The 21,530-nt window shown below is 37.3% G+C and overlaps 1 protein-coding gene and 1 pseudogene across 1 annotated transcript in view; both read left to right on the top strand.

The window, feature by feature from the left end:
* Positions 1 to 21,530, top strand: part of ENTHD1 (ENTH domain containing 1) — a 321,748-nt gene that overhangs the window by 275,020 nt on the left and 25,198 nt on the right. The window contains 1 exon segment of the mRNA XM_077168183.1: positions 1,858 to 2,253. Coding sequence (XP_077024298.1) covers positions 1,858 to 2,253 — 396 coding nt within the window.
* LOC143689570 (abl interactor 2-like) lies at positions 13,020 to 14,687 on the top strand (annotated as a pseudogene).

Here is a 21,530-nt window from a genome sequence, read left to right as displayed (position 1 = left end):
GATGTCAATAGATATGCAGGCATTTCCTGAGGGAGCAAGATTCTTATCTCACAGTGTTCTTCATACTTAACATAACTGTTTGGGGTAAACATTCTCTTCCTCCCAGACTGCTCTACATAACAATCGCCACAGTTTACCGCTGCCATCCTGAGGCCAGCAGCTTGCAACAAATTCTGTAGGTCTTGCTTTAAACTCTTGGCTTCTACATAAGTCCCCTTTTATTAAAAGCCAATCCATCTCTGGTGTGTTGCATTCCAGCAGCTAGCAAACTAGAACACTAGCCTGTATTCAATACAGAAAAACAAAGGTGTCATTTTCTTCTTTATCCTCTGCTTTGTTTTATCCTTTCAATCAACAAGCATTTATCGAACACCCCCTATAGGAATGGCTCTGTTCTAGGTGCTAGGGTACAAAGATGACTCATAACAAAGTCCCACTATCAAGGATCCTACTGTCAGATAGGAGGCCAGACTAGTAATAAATTAGATGAAGCGTTATAATGACTCACAGACCTCCAAACAGGATATGGTAAATTAGACAATAATAGGATTGGGCAAGGAGAGAAAAGGGTCATTTCAAGCTTTATAGAGAAAGTAATACTTGAATTGACTTCAAAAGAGGAGGAAGTTTGGAGATGGGAGCGTTGAAGAAAAATGGAATTCCTGGTGGAGGGTGCAACATGAGTTTCTTGAATTGTCTAATCCTGTGGCATATCAGCAGCTTTCTTGCCCAATTGGGCCTTCAACTATGAAGGAAAAAGGAAAGGAAGATTCTTAGAAGATTCTTAGAGTCAAAGATTTGTTTTTCTTTAAGAACTCAGAGGCTGAAAGAGATGATAGCATATAACTGTGCCTTATGAGAGATACATTATAATGCACACTGTGATACACAAACATTTGATAATTACACGATTGCACCCTTATCCTTTTTAGGGGCTTTAAATGATACAACTTTTTTTCCCCACATTTGCCTAATTATGCTTCTAATTTCATGAAATCTAACTCTTAAAAATATTATTCTTAATTTCCATATGCTAATGCAGATGAAACTATTTGCAAGTAAGCCATAGCTCTAAGAGTGTTGATAATTTGCATTTAAAAATTTGAACAAGGCAGATGATTCATAGATACAATAGATATTTCTAGAGCAGGCACATCTTAAGTTTTAATTCCTTACAATTCCACAGTTCCTTGAATTTATAATAAATATTGTTTTCTGTTATATTCTAAGCACTGTTCTAGATACCTTGGCAATATTGATAAATAAAATGAATGAAGATCCTAAGCCTGATGAAACTTATATTTTAGTAATTGTCAGAATAGGTCTGAAAGATTGCTCCTTTTATTCCACATAGACAAAGGATTTATAAAAATTATGCTGTTAGCTAAGCTGTGATTTTCTTCAGTGTGCCTTGTATAGATACTGTGGGCAAGAAGACATCCTTTATTTCAGGGAGAAAGACTTTTTGCAGCTGGAGGTTCTGTAAGGATAGACCAGCATGATGTGACATGTTTTCTCTAGTTTATCTTGTAAAAGATAAAAGTTTGAAAGTACTAAAAATACAGTGGTTTCAGAGACAGTTAAGTGGGTAAAGGGAGAAATAAAGAGAAGTTATTTGATGCTTTCCTTGCCTTTGCTTCAATGAAGAGAGGAAGAAAGCAGGCTTCAAATGACTAATACATCAATTATAACTTGAGTATACTTTAAATAGGCAGAATAAAAATATAATAAGAAAGTACAAATAACTAGATAGAAAATTTTGTTATGGCATGAAAAATCCTTTATATTAAAATTGTAAGAGATTTGAAATAGAGTACTTCCCATTTTTTAATCATAGTTCTTATTTGTTATTTTCAGATATTATGCCTACTCCCTCAGAAAAAAGCCCATCTTTGCAGAAATATGTGAGTTTGGAAAAGAGATCAGACAGTACTCTCACAAATACTGTAACAGAAAACCCCTTGCAAATACCTTTAGAAAAGCAGTCAGCTGCAAAAAGTTTTGGAGCATTGACATCTTTACCAGCATGTTGGTCAGCAAGTAAAGAACAGTTAATCAGCCCTAATTTAAGAATATCTAAGTCAGATTCTACTTTTTATAACCGGGCCTCTGTAGAGACACTCTTTGTCTCTCCTTCATTCAAAACATGTGGCCCGGTGAAGGAGATTGTAATCCATAAGGACTGTCAGAAACCAACATGATCCAACAATGTTCAGATGGATGAGGAAGACCTCAAGCCCTTAAACACAAGGAGTGAGTCTAATTATTTAAAAAAAGCAAAAACTTCTTTCAAATCTTTTGCTTTTTTCTGTTTTCTGTCTCCTTTTTTGTTCCTTCCTTTCACTTTTTGTCAGGTGGTATTAAAACGTGTATGCCATAGAAGTGCTGCTCACTTGGGAAATTGCCCCTTTTATTAGAGGCCTGATGGTGGATTACAGGTACTTGGTTGAATAAATTCCACAAATTCTGAGCAATTTAGATGACGACCAAACCAGAAGGAACTAGCGTTAAATAAGAGCTTCCTGTTAGACAGCTTGGTTATTAATAGACTATATGAAAAAGAATTGGTTATTACTTATATTGGTGTGTATATGTATTTTTAGCACTGTTTTTTTTTTTTTTTTTTTTTAAAGGAAAGACAGAGAGAAGGAAGGAAGGAAGAAAGGGAAACATCTTTAAACATTTTCTTGTTTTTATTGTATTCTGTTTCTCCGTTTTTGTTACATGGGCTGGGGCTGGGAATCGAACCGAGGTCCTCCGGCATAGCAGGCAAGCACTTTGCCCGCTGAGCCACCGCGGCCCGCCCCAGCACTGTTTTTTTTTTAAAGACCTGTATAATGATTGCAAAAAAGGAGGCGAGCTCGTCCTTTTAGTCTCTGAATAAAACATTAGGAAAATTGCAATATTATAAAGAGTGAATGAGAAAGGATAAAGCCAGTTGAGATTCCAGGTTGTTGGCTTTCAATTATTAAATCATGTACTATATAATCAACTATCTTCTTTGACATTAATTAGCAAAGAACAATTTGCTGGCTCATGCATTTTTCAAAGAATCAGTAGTAGTTTTTTTGGTCCTTACATATGATAATGCTGACCAACTCATATAAATGTAGTACTTTTAATATAAATCTTTTAAACTGCCTTGAACTCAGATCACAAGTACCACATAAATACAAACAATGGGAGCCACATGTTAAGGCTAAAGAAATTTACCTTAATGCTAGTAAGGTCAGTGAATGACAAAAGATTCTATTTACTGCCCATTCCAGAATTTTTTGGTATTAAACAGACTAATGGTGAAATAATTCTTAGTTTTATCACCAAATTAACTTTTCTGCTGAGACTCCTGATGTGGAAACCAATTAATACATGTTATGATGGCTACAATGGCTTATATTTATGGCTGTCCCCTAGAAAGTTGGTACTTCTGTTCATTACTTTCACAAATACCACAGAAGATAATTGGAAATAATATTTTGGCCCTGCCTGTTTCCAAGTACATGTAATTATAAAAATCAACAAGAAATTTGTCTAAAACCAATGAGGAGGGGACTTCCTGGAAGATGGCGGGGGACTTCCTGGAAGATGGCGGCTTAGTAAGACGCGCGGATCTTAGTTTCTTCTCCAGGACACCTACTAGGGGAGTAGAAACGATACAGAAAGCGCCCAAAGCCACAACAGAGATAAAAAAGACAGCGTACCCCATCCTGGAACGGCTGGCTGGCTGAGAGAAGCAGCTCGGGTGAGATCGCCGAGGCGCGCGGGCCTTACCGGGCGGGGTGGCAAGCGGCCGGAGTTACTCCCTTCCCCCTTCCCGGGCCGGCTGGGAGAATTGGAGAGGCGGTCCCCTGAAACAAAGACGGCTGGCGCCCACACCACGCGCAGCCCCCGGACCAACTGAGAGAATTGGATCGGAAACCCCCAGGCCGCGGAGAACGGTGACGGGTGGGGGAGGCCCCTTCCAAACCCGTGACTCCCGGGGAACGTGCACTCTCTCGGGCGGGCCGCTGCCGCTGGCGCCCTCCCACCACGCTTGTTGCCCAGGGCCGACTAGGAAATTCGGACGGGCTCTTTCCCTGGCTGCGGCGACCAGCAACCCTCCCTGCGTTCGGGCCCCGGGCCGGCTCAAGCCGTTTCGGCTAGCGAACCCCCAGGACGGCGAGAGTTTTCCAAAGTTTAAGGTCCCACAGCACCTTTTACTGGTGGGACCCGCAGACAAACGGGTGCCACGAGCGCCACCTACTGGGCAGGATAAGAAAAACAGAACCCAGAGATTTCACAGAAAAATATTACAACCTTGCTGGGTCCAACACCAAGAGAAATCTGAATAAATGCCCAGACGCCAGCAGCAGAAGATAACTGTCCACGCTCAAAAGATTGAGAATATGGCTCAGTCAAAGGAACAAACCAATAGCTCAAATGAGACACAAGAGCTGAGACAACTAATGCTGAATATACGAACAGAAATGGAAAACCTCTTCAAAAATGAAATCGATAAATTGAGGGAGGACATGAAGAGGACATGGGCTGAACATAAAGAAGAAATAGAAAAACTGAAAAAACAAATCGCAGAACTTATGGAAGTGAAGGATAAAGTAGCAAACATAGAAAAAATAATGGATAGCTACAATGATAGATTTAAAGAGACAGAAGATAGAATTAGTGATTTGGAGGATGGAACATCTGAATTCCAAAAAGAAACAGAAACTATAGGGAAAAGAATGGAAAAATTTGAACAGGGTATCAGGGAACTCAAGGACAATATGAACCGCACAAATATACGTGTTGTGGGTGTCCCAGAAGGAGAAGAGAAGGGAAAAGGAGGAGAAAAACTAATGGAAGAAATTATCACTGAAAATTTCCCAACTCTTATGAAAGACCTAAAATTACAGATCCAAGAAGTGCAGCGCACCCCAAAGAGATTAGACCCAAATAGGCGTTCTCCAAGACACTTACTAGTTAGAATGTCAGAGGTCAAAGAGAAAGAGAAGATCTTGAAAGCAGCAAGAGAAAAACAATCCATTACATACAAGGGAAACCCAATAAGATTTTGTGTAGATTTCTCAGCAGAAACCATGGAAGCTAGAAGACAGTGGGATGATATATTTAAAATACTAAAAGAGAAAAACTGCCAACCAAGACTCCTATATCCAGCAAAATTATCCTTCAAAAATGAGGGAGAAATTAAAACATTCTCAGACAAAAAGTCACTGAAAGAATTTGTGACCAAGAGACCAGCTCTGCAAGAAATACTAAAGGGAGCACTAGAGTCAGATACAAAAAGACAGAAGAGAGAGATATGGAAAAGAGTGTAGAAAGAAGGAAAATCAGATATGATATATATAATACAAAAGGCAAAATGTTAGAGGAAAATATTATCCAAACAGTAATAACACTAAATGTCAATGGACTGAATTCCCCAATCAAAAGACATAGATTGGCAGAATGGATTAAAAAACAGGATCCTTCTATATGCTGTCTACAGGAAACACATCTTAGACCCAAAGATAAACATAGGTTGAAAGTGAAAGGTTGGGAAAAGACATTTCATGCAAATAACAACCAGAAAAGAGCAGGAGTGGCTATACTAATATCCAACAAATTAGACTTCAAATGTAAAACAGTTAAAAGAGACAAAGAAGGACACTATATACTAATAAAAGGAACAATTAAACAAGAAGACATAACAATCATAAATATTTACGCACCGAATCAGAATGCCCCAAAATACGTGAGGAATATACTGCAAACATTGAAAAGGGAAATAGACTCATATACCATAATAGTTGGAGACTTCAACTCACCACTCTCATCAAGGGACAGAACATCTAGACAGAGGATCAACAAAGAAATAGAGAATCTGAATATTACTATAAATGAACTAGACTTAATAGACATTTATAGGACATTACATCCCACAACAGCAGGATACACCTTTTTCTCAAGTGCTCATGGATCATTCTCAAAGATAGACCATATGCTGGGTCACAAAGCAAGTCTTAACAAATTTAAAAAGATTGAAATCTTACACAACACTTTCTCGGACCATAAAGGAATGATGTTGGAAATCAATAATAGGCAGAGTGCCAGAAAATTCACAAATACGTGGAGGCTCAACAACACACTCCTAAACAACAACTGGGTCAAAGAAGAAATTGCAAGGGAAATTAGCAAATACCTCGAGGCGAATGAAAATGAAAACACAACATATCAAAACTTATGGGACGCAGCAAAGGCAGTGCTAAGAGGGAAATTTATTGCTCTAAATGCCTATATCAGAAAAGAAGAAAAGGCAAAAATTCAGGAATTAACTATCCATTTGGAAGAACTGGAGAAAGAACAGCAAGCTAACCCCAAAGCAAGCAAAAGGAAAGAAATAACAAAGATTAGAGCACAAATAAATGAAATTGAAAACATGAAAACAATAGAGAATATCAATAAGGCCAGAAGTTGGTTCTATGAGAAAATCAATAAGATTGACGGGCCCTTAGCAAGATTGACAAAAAGAAGAAGAGAGAGGATGCAAATAAATAAGATCAGAAATGGAAGAGGAGACATAACTACTGACCTCACAGAAATAAAGGAGGTAATAACAGGATACTATGAACAACTTTACGCTAATAAATACAACAATTTAGAGGAAATGGACGGGTTCCTGGAAAGACATGAACAACCAACTTTGACTCAAGAAGACATAGATGACCTCAACAAACCAATCACAAGTAAAGAAATTGAATTAGTCATTCAAAAGCTTCCTAAAAAGAAAAGTCCAGGACCAGATGGCTTCACATGTGAATTCTACCAAACGTTCCAGAAAGAATTAGTACCAATTCTCTTCAAACTCTTCAAAAAAATCGAAGTGGAGGGAAAACTACCTAATTCATTCTACGAAGCCAACATCACCCTCATACCAAAACCAGGCAAAGATATTACAAAAAAAGAAAACTACAGACCAATCTCTCTAATGAATACAGATGCAAAAATCCTCAATAAAATTCTAGCAAATCGTATCCAACAGCACATTAAAAGAATTATACATCATGACCAAGTAGGATTCATCCCAGGTATGCAAGGATGGTTCAACATAAGAAAATCAATTAATGTAATACACCATATCAACAAATCAAAGCAGAAAAATCACATGATCATCTCAATTGATGCAGAGAAGGCATTTGACAAGATTCAACATCCTTTCCTGTTGAAAACACTTCAAAAGATAGGAATACAAGGGAACTTCCTTAAAATGATAGAGGGAATATATGAAAAACCCACAGCTAATATCATCCTCAATGGGGAAAAATTGAAAACTTTCCCCCTAAGATCAGGAACAAGACAAGGATGTCCACTATCACCACTATTATTCAACATTGTGTTGGAGGTTCTAGCCAGAGCAATTAGACAAGAAAAAGAAATACAAGGCATCAAAATTGGAAAGGAAGAAGTAAAACTATCACTGTTTGCAGACGATATGATACTATACGTCGAAAACCCGGAAAAATCCACAACAAAACTACTAGAGCTAATAAATGAGTACAGCAAAGTAGCAGGTTACAAGATCAACATTCAAAAATCTGTAGCATTTCTATACACTAGTAATGAACAAGCTGAGGGGGAAATCAAGAAACGAATCCCATTTACAATTGCAACTAAAAGAATAAAATACCTAGGAATAAATTTAACTAAAGAGACAAAAAACCTATATAAAGAAAACTACAAAAAACTGCTAAAAGAAATCACAGAAGACCTAAATAGATGGAAGGGCATACCGTGTTCATGGATTGGAAGACTAAATATAGTTAAGATGTCAATCCTACCTAAATTGATTTACAGATTCAATGCAATACCAATCAAAATCCCAACAACTTATTTTTCAGAAATAGAAAAACCAATAAGCAAATTTATCTGGAAGGGCAGGGTGCCCCGAATTGCTAAAAACATCTTGAGGTAAAAAAACGAAGCTGGAGGTCTCGCGCTGCCTGACTTTAAGGCATATTATGAAGCCACAGTGGTCAAAACAGCATGGTATTGGCATAAAGATAGATATATCGACCAATGGAATCGAGTAGAGTGCTCAGATATAGACCCTCTCATCTATGGACATTTGATCTTTGATAAGGCAGTCAAGCCAACTCACCTGGGACAGAGCAGTCTCTTCAATAAATGGTGCCTAGAGAACTGGATATCCATATGCAAAAGAATGAAAGAAGACCCATCTCTCACACCCTATACAAAAGTTAACTCAAAATGGATCAAAGATCTAAACATTAGGTCTAAGACCATAAAACAGTTAGAGGAAAATGTTGGGAGATATCTTATGGATCTTACAACTGGAGGCGGTTTTATGGACCTTAAACCTAAAGCAAGAGCACTGAAGAAGGAAATAAATAAATGGGAACTCCTCAAAATTAAACACTTTTGTGCATCAAAGAACTTCATCAAGAAAGTAGAAAGACAGCCTTCACAATGGGAGACAATTTTTGGAAATGATATATCAGATAAAGGTCTAGTATCCAGAATTTATAAAGAGATTGTTCATCTCAACAACAAAAAGACAGCCAACCCAATTACAAAATGGGAAAAAGACTTGAACAGACACCTCTCAGAAGAGGAAATATGGATGGCCAAGAGGCACATGAAGAGATGCTCAATGTCCCTGGCCATTAGAGAAATGCAAATCAAAACCACAATGAGATATCATCTCACACCCACCAGAATGGCCATTATCAACAAAACAGAAAATGACAAGTGCTGGAGAGGATGCGGAGAAAGAGGCACACTTATCCACTGTTGGTGGGAATGTCAAAGGGTGCAACCACTGTGGAAGGCAGTTTGGCGGTTCCTCAAAAAGCTGAATATAGAACTGCCATACGACCCAGCAATACCATTGCTAGGTATCTACTCAAAGGACTTAAGGGCAAAGACACAAACGGACATTTGCACACCAATGTTTATAGCAGCATTATTTACAATTGCAAAGAGATGGAAACAGCCAAAATCTCCATCAACAGAAGAGTGGCTAAACAAACTGTGGTATATACATACGATGGAATATTATGCAGCTTTAAGACAAGATAAACTTATGAACCATGTAATAACATGGATGGACCTAGAGAATATTATGCTGAGTGAATCCAGCCAAAAACTAAAGGACAAATACTGTATGGTCCTACTGATGTGAACGGACATTCGAGAATAAACTTGAAATATGTCATTGGTAACAGAGTTCAGCAGGAGGTAGAAACAGGGTAAGACAATGGGTAATTGAAGCTGAAGGGATACAGACTGTGCAACAGGACTAGATACAAAAACTCAAAAATGGACAGCACAATAATACCTAATTGTAAAGTAATCATGTTAAAACACTGAATGAAGCTGCATCTGAGCTATAGGTTTTTGTTTTGTTTTGTGTTGTTTTGTTTTGATTTTACTATTATTACTTTTATTTTTTTCTCTATATTAACATTCTATATCTTTTTCGGTTATGTTGCTAGTTCTTCTAAACCAATGCAAATGTACTAAGAAATGATGATCATGCATCTATGTGATGATGTTAAGAATTAATGATTGCATGTGTAGAATGGTATGATCTCTAAATGTTGGGTTAATTTCTTTTTTTCTGTTAATTAAAAAAAAAAAAAAGAGAAGGGATAATTGGAGATGAAGGGATACAGACTGTACAACGGGACTGGATATAAAAACTCAGAAATGGACAGCACAATAATACCCAATTGTAATGCAATTATGTTAAAACACTGAATGAAGCTGCATGTGAGGTATAGGTTTTTTGTTTTTGTTTTTTTTGTTTTTTTTCTTTCTATTATTGTTTTAATTCTTATTCTGTTGTCTTTTTATTTCTTTTTCTAAATCGATGCAAATGTACTAAGAAATGATGAATATGCAACTATGTGATGTTATTAAGAATTACTGATTGTACATGTAGATTGGAATGATTTCTAATTGTTTTGTTAATTCTTTTTTTAATTAATAAAAAAAAAAAAAGAAAAAAAAAAAAAAATAAAATAAAATAAAATAAAACCAATGAGGATGGATTTTTGCTTCTGGCTATAATGTAGATAGTACCGATTTAACTCTCCCACTAAAAAATGACTATTAAAGCTGGAAAGTTATTAAAAGCTGGTTTGAACTTACTGTAAAACAACCAAGGTAAAAAAACATATGAGATCCCAGAGAGAAGGACATTGAGATGAGTCTCACATTCATCTCAAAGTTTTTTCCCTTTGGTTCATTTGCCTATAAACAGAGTAGGATGATAGAAGCTGAGGGGAAATCAGAGGCCTGGGCTTTCCATAGTCTCACTGAGCTTGGGAGAGAGAGTTAGAGTGTGGGGTTGCCAAGATGGCAGGAACTTGAGGGACCAAAATCCCAGAGGGGAAGTGAATCATAAAGAAGAAAGTCCAAAAGTCTTTGTACAATACCTTGTTGAAACATTTGCCTACCACTAAGCTACACAAGTGCTGAATGAGATGTCATGAAACTAAGTGGGAAGCAGCTTCTAAGAGGCCAAGAAACTAAGCAGAGATCTTGATAAGCTTGTGGTGCTAGGAAACAGACACTGGAGTTATGCCATATGGAGGATATGCTAAACTGGAGGGGCCCTGGCAAATACTCCAGGATCCAAACTGAGATCTCTGGCAGGCTACATCCTAAAAATCAGAACTATACGGAGTATGGAGAAAAAAAACAAAACAAAACTAGAAATACATCATATCTCACAGTTACTAAAAGCCAGCTTCAACCAGAACAAAATCATGGGTTGTATTCCATCTGCCTTCTAGAATACAATTAAATATTTTCTGAGAGTCTCTACAATTTTTCGTATTGAATATTTTGGCTTTCAACAAAAAATTACCAGGTATACTATGACAGACAAATGGCCAGAAATACAAGAGATAAAACAGACAACAAAAAAAAGACCTATAGATGATCCAGATACTGAAGTTATAAGGCATTTTTACTTTAAAAGAATTATGATGAATATGATCTATAAAAAAGGAAAAGATAGAAATTTCATCAGAAGACTAGTGTCTATGAAAAAAGAATCAAGAGAAAACTCTAGAGCTAAGAGAAGTACAGTAGCCGAAATTAAGTTCCTTAAGTTAGTCTTCAATCTGCATGGGTTGAGGTGTCAGAAAAGAGTTCAGTGCTGGCAGAGCAGCTGGAAAGTCATGAGGGAAATCCTAAAAGGGAGAGGGGTGCAGAAGAAGTGAACTCCAAAGTCTGTATATACAATCTGCCTAAATCTGCAAAGTTTGTGCTTAAACTCTGCCCAAATTTAGCTGCCTAAATTTTCTAAACTGTACATGTAATACCTGGCAAAATAAAACAAAAACAAACAATAGCAACAAACAAACAAAAACTACTGGAAGCCAAAATAACTAAGAAGATACTCCAGCCACTGCGCACTACATGGGAGACAGTTTGAAGAATCCAGACAAGTTAACTTCCTATTAAAACAAAAATCAACACTCTTCGGAGGTATACAGCATTATCCAAATGACCAGTTTAATATTAAAAATCACAGAGACTACCGGGTTCAAGTCCCGATGCCTGCCCATGCAAAAATAAAATAAAATAAATCATGAGACATGCAAAGAAATAGGAAAACATGGCCCATAATGAATCTATAAGAAGAGCTGAAAAATAAAATAACTGAAATGAAAAATTAACAAAGGGACTTAACAGATGGAAAATGGCAGAAGAAGGAATACATTTGAAGGTAGACCAGTAGAAGTGATCCAGTATGAAATGTAGACAGTAAAAGATTAAAGAGAATTGAGCAGATGCTTAGAGCAATTTATCATCAGTTTAATTGGAGTTCTATAAGAAGAGGAAAAATAGAGAAGGACAGAAAAACGATGTGAAGAAACAATGTTCAAAAAATTTCCAAATTCGGGAAAGAAACTTCTTACAGATCCAAAATGCTCAATGAACTCCCAGCAGAATAAGTGTCTAGCACATCATAGTCAAATGGCTGAATACCAAAGAAAAATCTTGAAAGCAGCGAGAGAAAATGGATATATTACCTAAAGAAGAACGCTATGAATGATGGCTGAATCCTCATTACAAATAATGGATACCAGGAGACTAATGCAGTATCATCTTACAACTGTGAAAAGACAAAAAATATCAACTCAGAATTCTCTATCTAGCAAAACTGCATGCCAAAAATGAAAGTGGAGGAAAAAAAAAAACACATTCAAATAAAAAAAAACCTGAACTAATTAATAATTAGCAATTCTGCACTACAAGAATCACACGAATGGGAAATTATACTAGATAGTAACGCGAATCTACTTAAGGAATGATATCAGAGGAAATGATAAATAAATGGGTAAATATAAAAGGCTGATTTTTATTTTTCTTATACTTTTAAAAATGCATATGATTCTTTAAAGCAAAAATTATAATATGAATTTGTAACATATGTAGATATAATGCGTATACAACATAGCACAAAGAATGAAGAAGTGCATGGAACTGTACCACTGAAATAGTTCTATATTTTACATGAAACGATACAATATTAGCTATAAATAAATTATGGTAAATTAAATATTCATATTTAATGCCACTTAAAGCGATATAGCTACAATCTTACTGGAGTACTATAAAATACTTGATTAACGCAAAAGCAGGGAGAAAGGAGGAACTAAAATAAAAAGTAAATAACAAAATAGGGGACCTAAATCCAACTATTTCAATAATTATATTAAATTTAAATGGAGTAATATTCCAATTAAAAAGAACAGACTATCGAGGGGAGCACGCATGCACACGCCTGAACTTTGGTCGCCGCGGTGGCTGTTCTCGCTGTCCATCAGCTCACATCCCACCCTTGTCCTCACCGCCTGTCCCCCTGATGCTGGCCAGGGTGTTTCTTGCTCCTTCCGAGTTACCGCCACTGCTTCTCCTCTATCAGTCTTGGGTTTCCCTGGCCCTACTGCTGCCTCTGCCTCTGTGGTCTGTATGAGGAGGAGGAAGAGGAGGAGGATATGAAGATGGCGGAGCTGCAGATGCTGCTGGAAGAGAAAATCCCGGGGGGGGCGCCTGGGACAGTTACTCGAGTCTGGAGCTGGTGGCAGATTACTGCGAGAGCAACTACATCCAGTCAGCAGATAAGCAGCGAGCCGTGGAAGCAACCAAAGCCTACACCGCTCAATCCTTGGCAAGTGTTGCCTATCTGATAAATAGCTTGGCCAATAATGTTCTGTGGATGCTGGATACCCAGGCATCCCAGCTATAAAGAATGGAATCTTCAATCAATCATATTTCACAAACAGTTGATATTCATAAAGAGAAAGTTGCAGGAAGAGGAATTGGTATTTTGACCACCAATAAAAACACTGCAAGGACCCACAATATTATTGTTCCAGCCAACCTTGAATGATCAGTTCATTATGTTAGGAAACCTATTGACTATACAATTCTAGATGATATTGGACATGGAGTAAAGGTGAGTACCCAGAATATGAAGATGGGTGGGCTGCCGTGTACAACTCTTCCAACTCAGAAACCACCCAGTCCCCCTATGTCAGCGAAAGGAACACTTGGGTGGCACTCCCCTTATGGCACACGGGAGCCAGTGCACCCTCCGGTGGTACCAGATGATTATGCACCTAGCCTAACCTGTGATATGGCTCCCTTGCAGCAGAGCCCTATGAGGACAGCTTCTGTCAGTCAAAGAAATCGAACTTACAGCAGAGGGAATAGTAGAAGCAGCCAGCCAAGCAGTCGGAGCAGCAGTCGGGACAACAGTGGGAGTGGGAGTGGGGGGGTTCCTACTGGAGTTCCTACTTCATCTCCTCCCAGTGTCTTTCCAGGTCATCCTGTTCAGTTCTACAGCATGAATAGACCTGCCTCTCGCCATACTCCCCTAACAATAGGGGGCTCATTGCCCCTTAGACGCCCTCCTTCCAAAATACCACAAACAAGCCTTCAGAATCAGATGAATGGAGGACCTTTTTATAGCCAGAATCCAGTATCTCTTGCCCCTCCTCCTCCCTTCATCCTATAGGTAACTCCTCAGTTACCTTTAATGGGATTTGTGGCCAGAGTCCAAGAAAGTATTTCATATACAGCACCTCCACCACCACCTGTAAAAGAAACAGTCTTTGATAAACCTCCCCTTCCCCTCCCCCTCCCCCTCCCCCTCCAGGAGATTATGAAGATGAGGAAGCAGCTGTAGTTGAGTCTAGTGACCCTTATGCTGAAGAGGAACCTCCGTGGGTTCCAAGGAGTTAAAAAGGTTGTGGCGACTTATGATTACACAAAAGACAGAAAATGAGCCATCTTTTCAGGAAGGAGCCATTACTTGTGTCATCAAGAATGACGATGGCTGGTATGAGGGAATGATGAGTGACTAGGCTCTTTCCTGGGAATTACTTTGAGTCTACAATGCATTGTTCTGAGTAAAGCTCAGCAGGGCTGCACTTCCCTCACAGGAATAGTCAGGTCTTCCCAGATTGTCAGACAACCCTGGGGATTCCCCTCCGGTGAAATGAACAAAGTATACAAATGACTAAAAACTACTTGTGTTTTTTTGGATTATCCCCCAGTATTAAAACAAAAACAAACAAACAAGAAAGCAAAGTGAGTATGAATGAACAAATGGATCTTTCTGCCATAATTTGTACTATGCTAAACTGTCTGGATTAAAATAAAGTTACCGTTTCTGAGTATATCAAAGATGCAATGACCTATCTATGAAGTTAAAAATAAATCAGATTGAGTCAGTAAAAAATCTGAGATTTTTCTCAGGAATTCTGTACACCCTTGGGATTTCCCCTCCTGCAGACTCTGTGGCATTAAATGTCCTTCAGTGCCTTCTTGCTAAAGGATTAACCTCAAGGCCCAATGGGTACCATAAATCCCGCACTTTTTTCCACTTGTGTGAAGAAGAAGGAACCAATATTTAAAAACCGTATTTAACCATTTTTAGAATTATTTCAGGTGGCTTATTTCCTCTTTATCACAGTAAATTTTGCATTCTCTCAGCACTGGAGTGCACCAAATGAGTTAATGCTGAACTGACTTGCATCCCTTCATGCTTCTCAGTTTGCAGATCATGAGGATGATAAAACGTGAGTCTCCAAACATTCCAAGGGTAGTTAACAAGTGCTCAAGTTTGATTTTAGTGTGCTGTTGCGTGAGACAGCATTGCTGCTAATAGCCAGTGTACCCAGGTGTGTCAAGTGTGGTAGGTTCATATGCTGAGGTGAGGGTGCAAAGCAGGACAGTGAAGGCTCCTGAGGTTCTGAAGAGATTGAATCATAGAAATGTCCCATTCAGAGGCATTCTAAACTCTTGCCCTAGGTACTGTTTTGATGGTAGGATCTTGGACCAACTATTTCTTTACTTCTTTCACTAGAAAAACTTTGTTCTTTTTGGGGAAAGAAATGTAGTTATTTTCAGGTTTCTTGATAGTCACCAGGAATAAAAGACTTGCTGTTGGGTTCTCTAAATGTCATTATGACCAGTGTTAACCTGCTGCCGAGTTCTTTATTCCCACAGCTCTAGAAAAGGTAAATATTCTTCTGATTTTTGTGTGAGTGGGCTCTGAAGTGGCTGTTCTTGGTAAGAGTTTGAACCTTGTATCTCAGACAAAGAATATAACAGTTGGATAAGAGTAATAGGTCAAAACTTACCTGATCACATAGATAAAAATTAATATATCTTTGAAATTAACAATAACAAAGGTTTTTTTTTCCATCTGCACAATTACAGCTTCAGACTTAGTGGAGTTTGTAGGGCATATGACTTTAATCTTTACTTCTGTCATCAGGAAATGAAAAATACTGAAAAACTACAGAAGGGCTTGGCGTACGCAGTAGGTGGGAACACTGTGGTGATGTGATGGACCAGCTCATGGCCATGCTGTGTGAATAGAGCATTGCAGGGTGATCTCCCTGTGCCGGGTGAAAGGACAAAGGTGATAACCCCTAATATTTCAAATGTAGGTCTTGAACATGATCCAATGCAAATGGTAGAGGAATTTGATTGAAAGATGAACAAGTATAGTAGTGTATGAGATCCAGATGGTGCAGTCAGAAATTTATATTCCACTTGTTAATTTGTTATGTGATCATGAAACTTCATCACACATTTAAATGAGACCCAGCTATGTATGTTCCTTTATCAAGACATTTGTTTTTACAGTTTTTCCCTATACATTGTAACTTAGCTACTTTCAAATTTTTCCAAGACTTAGATTTAGCTTTCATTAACTTGTCTCCACTCTGTCTGCCAATTCACACTTTTGTTAGAGTCATCTCCATATCCCTTATTCCCTGTTTTTCTTAAAAGTAATGGCCCTCAGTATCCTTTGAGTCTTTAGCTCTTTTATGGAACCAACCTAGACTATACTTGGATAAGTTAACCTTTTCTTAGTACTGGGCATATAACTAGGAAAACATTTTTGAAATTTGATATACTCGTTATTTATTTAATTTTTTGCTGAGAAAGCTTAGTGGATTAATAATGGAAGGGGTATTTTGAAATCCATCAAATATTTTTACAGCTCACAGCTCTAGAAGCTGAGAAGACACCTGTGCAAGAAACAGAACTTTGGCGGGGTCAGCAGGAAAGGAGCTTGCTTGTTGGAGCCGTGCTCCATTGGGGAGTGCAGAAGATAGGGTGATGTTCTTTAAACTGCAGGTCTGCAGCACGGGGAATCCATGTATCGACGGATGCTTTTCTATATTATTTAGTACTAATGTGTGTGATTTTTGTTTTAAAAACAATCCCTGTTGGGTTTTCTATATCTTTTTAATTTTTGTACAGTTTTGAATTTCGTAGCGTGTCTTGGAAGGATACTATGTAATGATGATGGGCCAGGCCTGCAGTAATTGGAGACTTTTGATGTATGTAATATTTCATAGATTGCATGCTATTAATGCTCTGTGAGGGCTGTATTTTCTGTTTTATCATAAGTCTTTCCCCATTTATCTTCCTATAAACTATAAAAGGGCAGTATTAGGAATTCCAAATGAATGCAGAAATCTTACTACATATACTATTAATGTTGTAGAGAAGGTAATCCAGGTCTAAAATCTGCTGAACAGTAAGCAACCTTTTTATCAAGAGGGAATTTAATGGAAGATTTTTCTCCTGAAGTCTTACTTTTTAACTTGTGTGTCCACTCCTCTTTTTACCTTTAAAAAAAGAAAAAAACGCTGATTTTTGGGGGGGGTAATTAATATTTGAAATTCCATGGAGATATGACTGAAAATACACTCTCTTGTTGTCTTTCGACCTTATGACCAAGGCAATAAACAAGAAGCACAAATCATCCCAATGTGTCAAAATCTAGACCTGAGAGATTTAGCCTGCTGTGTTTGGAATAAATGTATCATTTAAGATGTCATGTTCAGGATTTTGCTTTTGGCTACTTGATTTTCTATTTCCCTCAGAGGAACCTGCTGTTCCTAGCATCTTAGGGTTAGGATTGATAAGTGCTTGATACTTCCTGCTGTGTTCCTAAGAAGTCACTGGGTGAGACATTTCCACTGCCCCCCTTTCCTTTCTCCTCCTGCTGTTAATGTTGCATGCATCCTTACGTTGGTGTCTGTAATGTAGCTTTTCTCTTTAGCACTCTTATGTTAAGAAAAGATAAGATTTTTCTTTTTTGGAAGCATCAAAATGATGGTAGGCACTTGGCTTTTTTTTTTTTTTTTCCATTTTCTTTTAGCAGCACCTTCCTCTTTCCGCAAGAACTGTTCTCCTTTATCTTTCATCACCACCTCTTGTGGAGAGCATGGCATGTCCTGAAGCCCACACCTTTACCTTTGAAAAGAGTTTGATGGCCTATTTGTTAAGTGACTGGTGATTTGAATCACTTCCTGATTGGCGTTAAGGTGGTAGTTACCCCTCCCCACCACCACCATTTATTTAGACTCAGAAGTTTAGAGTTAGTGAGGTTCAGTGTTTTATTTCACATGAACAACTAGTTAATAAAGTTAGGATACCCAGTGGTCTTTCCACTGCTCCACAACTATCTTAAATGAATGTGCTGTATTTTTCTTTAAAATATTGAAGTGTTCTATTTGATGTCTTCAGAAAGATACTTGAAAAGCTATGCCATGTTTTAATAGATACCATCAGATTATTCAGATGGTCCGTCGTTTAAAAGAGTGTACTTATGTGCACCCTTATTAGTAAAAATTTTCATTTTAGCCCTTCTGAAACAATACTCAGTACAAATGGTCTTCTCTATAAGGTGTATCTAGCAAAAATCTTCTATCATTTCAGCATAGGTAAGAACACACACAACAAATACCTTATATGAGAAAGCCGTTGTGCTCATTGCCTTGTTTACTTTATGTTGATCCTTTTCCCTATTTCTTATTGAGAATCTCATAGTTCTTTAAACTAAAATTGACAAATAAAACAACTGGGCCTAATTGTGTATGTAATGATCCTTGCCAAATATTTTGAGGGTTTTTTATTTGTTGTTGAAAAAAAGAAAGCTTATTTTCACATTAAAATGGAATATCTTTTGCAACTTGAGAATTCTATGGAAAAGCAGTTTTTAACCATACTTTTCTCCATGTACCTTTTTCTTAATGAAATAGTTTAAGAAAAAGAATGTAAAAAATATGTGATCTGGCCAGTTGTGAGTTTAGCTCCAGAGGGAGTGAATTAGTTGAGTGAGAACCATGCAGGAAAATTTGAGGGAGGAGTCTTTTGCCAGTGATGTAATTTTCTTGTATATGCCACTAAACCACCTTGAGATGAGTGGAGGAAACATTCATTTTTTAATTGTATTTGGAATTAATTGTTGCTGTGTACTTAGGATTTGACCCAAATAAAATCCCACAAGGTGTATTGAAAAAAAAAAAGAGAGACTTTCATTGTAGATTTAAAAAAAACAAAAAGGAAAACCCACCAATATGATATCAATGAGGGAAGTACTTTGATTGATTGAAATTAAAAGTATTAAAAATGCATACTGTGCAAACAGCATCAGAAAGCTGGAGTGGCTATATTAATATCAGATAAAATAGACTTCAAGACAGGGAACATTTCTAGAGGTAAAGAGAGTGATTTCATATTGATTAAAGGGTTAATACATCAGGAGAATATAGCAACTACCAAAGTGTGCACTTAATAACATAACTTTAAAAATACATGTAGCAGCGTGGTACAATGTGACTCAGTGGCAGAATTCTCGCCTGTCATGCCAGAGACCCAGGTTCGATTCCTGATGCCTGTCCATGCCAAAAAATAAAATAAAACAAAATACATGAAGCAAAGGAGGAGAGAAGTGTAACAAATAAGGAGTCAGTGGCTGAGGAAGTTCAAATAGAGTCGAGAAGCTACTCTGGAGGCTGCTCTTATGCAAGGTTCAACTAGACATTGCTACCTGTCGTGGTTTGCCAACCCCCAAACAAAACAATTCCTGCCAACCCTAAAGAACACCTGGGGATTTATCTGATATTCTACAAAGGTTCCATGCACTATGATTACTTTCCAGAAACTTGAAACTTCCAGATGGGTTCCTAGGCCAGATAACTCCTGAAACCCAGAGGGGCCAGCCTCTCCAGAACATCAACTAGTTCCACCCCCCATCCCATACCATCGATAGCCCCTTCCAACATGAAGGGATTGGAATGGGCATAACCCAAATAACCCTAAAGATCTGGAGAAAGATCAAAGGAGAAGATGGAGTTATACAGAGAAGAAAGAGTTTAACAAATGAGTATGGCTGCTGAGTCATTATATTGATTTAGTCCCCAGTGTCTTGGAGCAGCTAGAAATAAAAACCTAAAATCGTGGAATTGCAACCCACATCAGACTCTGAAATCTGTTCTACAACTATTTGTTGCAGTACGCTTTGAAATTTATTGCTTTTTTTTTGTATATATGTTATTTTTCACTATAAAAAAATAAGGAATAAAAGTGCTTTCTCTCTCACATTTGGCTTGCCAAGTTCATAGATATGTCTTGGACTGAAAAGATTGAGAAACACTGATTTACAGTCACTGGGAAAATATTTAACTAAAAAGAACGTTTTTCTTTCAAGTTTTTCTCTTATAAAGATTTATGGATATATGTGTATGTCTGAAATAGCATTGCATTGGCTTTACTAGAGTGTAAAGAATTAAGGGGGAGGAGTTTCCCGTCCTAGAAGGCACACAACATGGTTTCAGAGATTTGGATTCACACATTTATGTTCACCAGTATATTGCTTTTAAGTGATTTTCAGCAACACCTTTAATCTAAGTCTTAGTCCCTTGTTTATAAAATCTGTTATGAGTTGTTTGAATCTAAAATTTTCAATATTCCTTTTAACTCTGAAAAAAAAATACATGAAGTAAAAACTGACAGAAAAGAAGAAATTGGAAAATCCAGTCATAGTTGGAGATTTTAACACCCTCACCCTGCTCTCATCAATTCAAAGATACAAACTAGACCAAAAAAAACCGTTAAGTAAAAAATCATAGAAGATATGAATACATTCTCAAAATCTTAATTGATTAATTAAAATCTTAATTAATTAATTAATTAATTTTTACTACATAAAAAATGCATTCTTTTTCAATTGTAAAATAAAGGTTCACAGAGAAAGACTATGTACTGCCTAATTTCTTTTCTTTCTTTTTATTTTCTTTTTTTTTTTTTGGCATGGGCAGGCACCGGGAATCGAAACTGGGTCTCTGGCATGGCAGGATTCTGCCTGCCTAATTTCTTTTAAAGTAACAATTTTCAAAAGATTGAAATCTTAAAGCATATGTTCTCTGACCACAATGGAACTAAATTGAAAATTGATAACAATAAAATACTTAGAAAGGTCCCATATACTTGGAAATTTAACATATACTTCTAAGTTATCCATGAATCAAAGAAGAAATCAAGAGTAGTGAAAATATTTCAAACTGAATAAAAATGAAAATTAAAAATAGTGAAATATAGGGGCCACGGTGGCTCAGCAGGCAGAATTCTTGTCTGCCATGCTGGAGACCTGGTTTCATTTCCAGTGCCTGCCCATGTAAAAAAATTAAAAATTAAAATAAAAAATATTGAGAATATTTAAACCAGTGGCCAGAAGGAAAATTGCAGCTTTAAATGTTTATTTAAGACAGGAGGAACAGCTTAAAATTAATGGTATAAGGTTCTAACTTACGCTTTCTAAAAGGGAACTAATTAAATCCAAAGTGAGTAGAGGGAAGGAAACAACAAAGATTAGATAAAATAAGTAAAAATGAACAAAAATAAAAAATTTCTAACGCCAAACAATGGCTCCTTGTAAAGGTTAAAATTTATAACCCCCTGGGCATTGCAGCGGTAGCTCAGCAGGTAGAATTCTCGCCTGCCATACCCGAGACCTGGGTTCGATTCCCAATGCCTGCCCATCCAAAAAAGAAAAAGAAATTCCCCTAAGCTCACAAGGGACATATACATAAAACTTACTGCTAACATAAATAATGATGAAAAACAACGCTTTACCCTTCTGATCAGCAGCAAGGAAAGAATATCTGTTCTCAGCACTTTTATTCAGCATTGTATTGGCA

Source organism: Tamandua tetradactyla, chromosome 7, assembly GCF_023851605.1.
Source record: "Tamandua tetradactyla isolate mTamTet1 chromosome 7, mTamTet1.pri, whole genome shotgun sequence".
NCBI lineage: Eukaryota > Metazoa > Chordata > Mammalia > Pilosa > Myrmecophagidae > Tamandua > Tamandua tetradactyla.
Note: the sequence above shows the minus strand (reverse complement) of the source record. Positions and strands in the feature narration are given on the sequence as shown.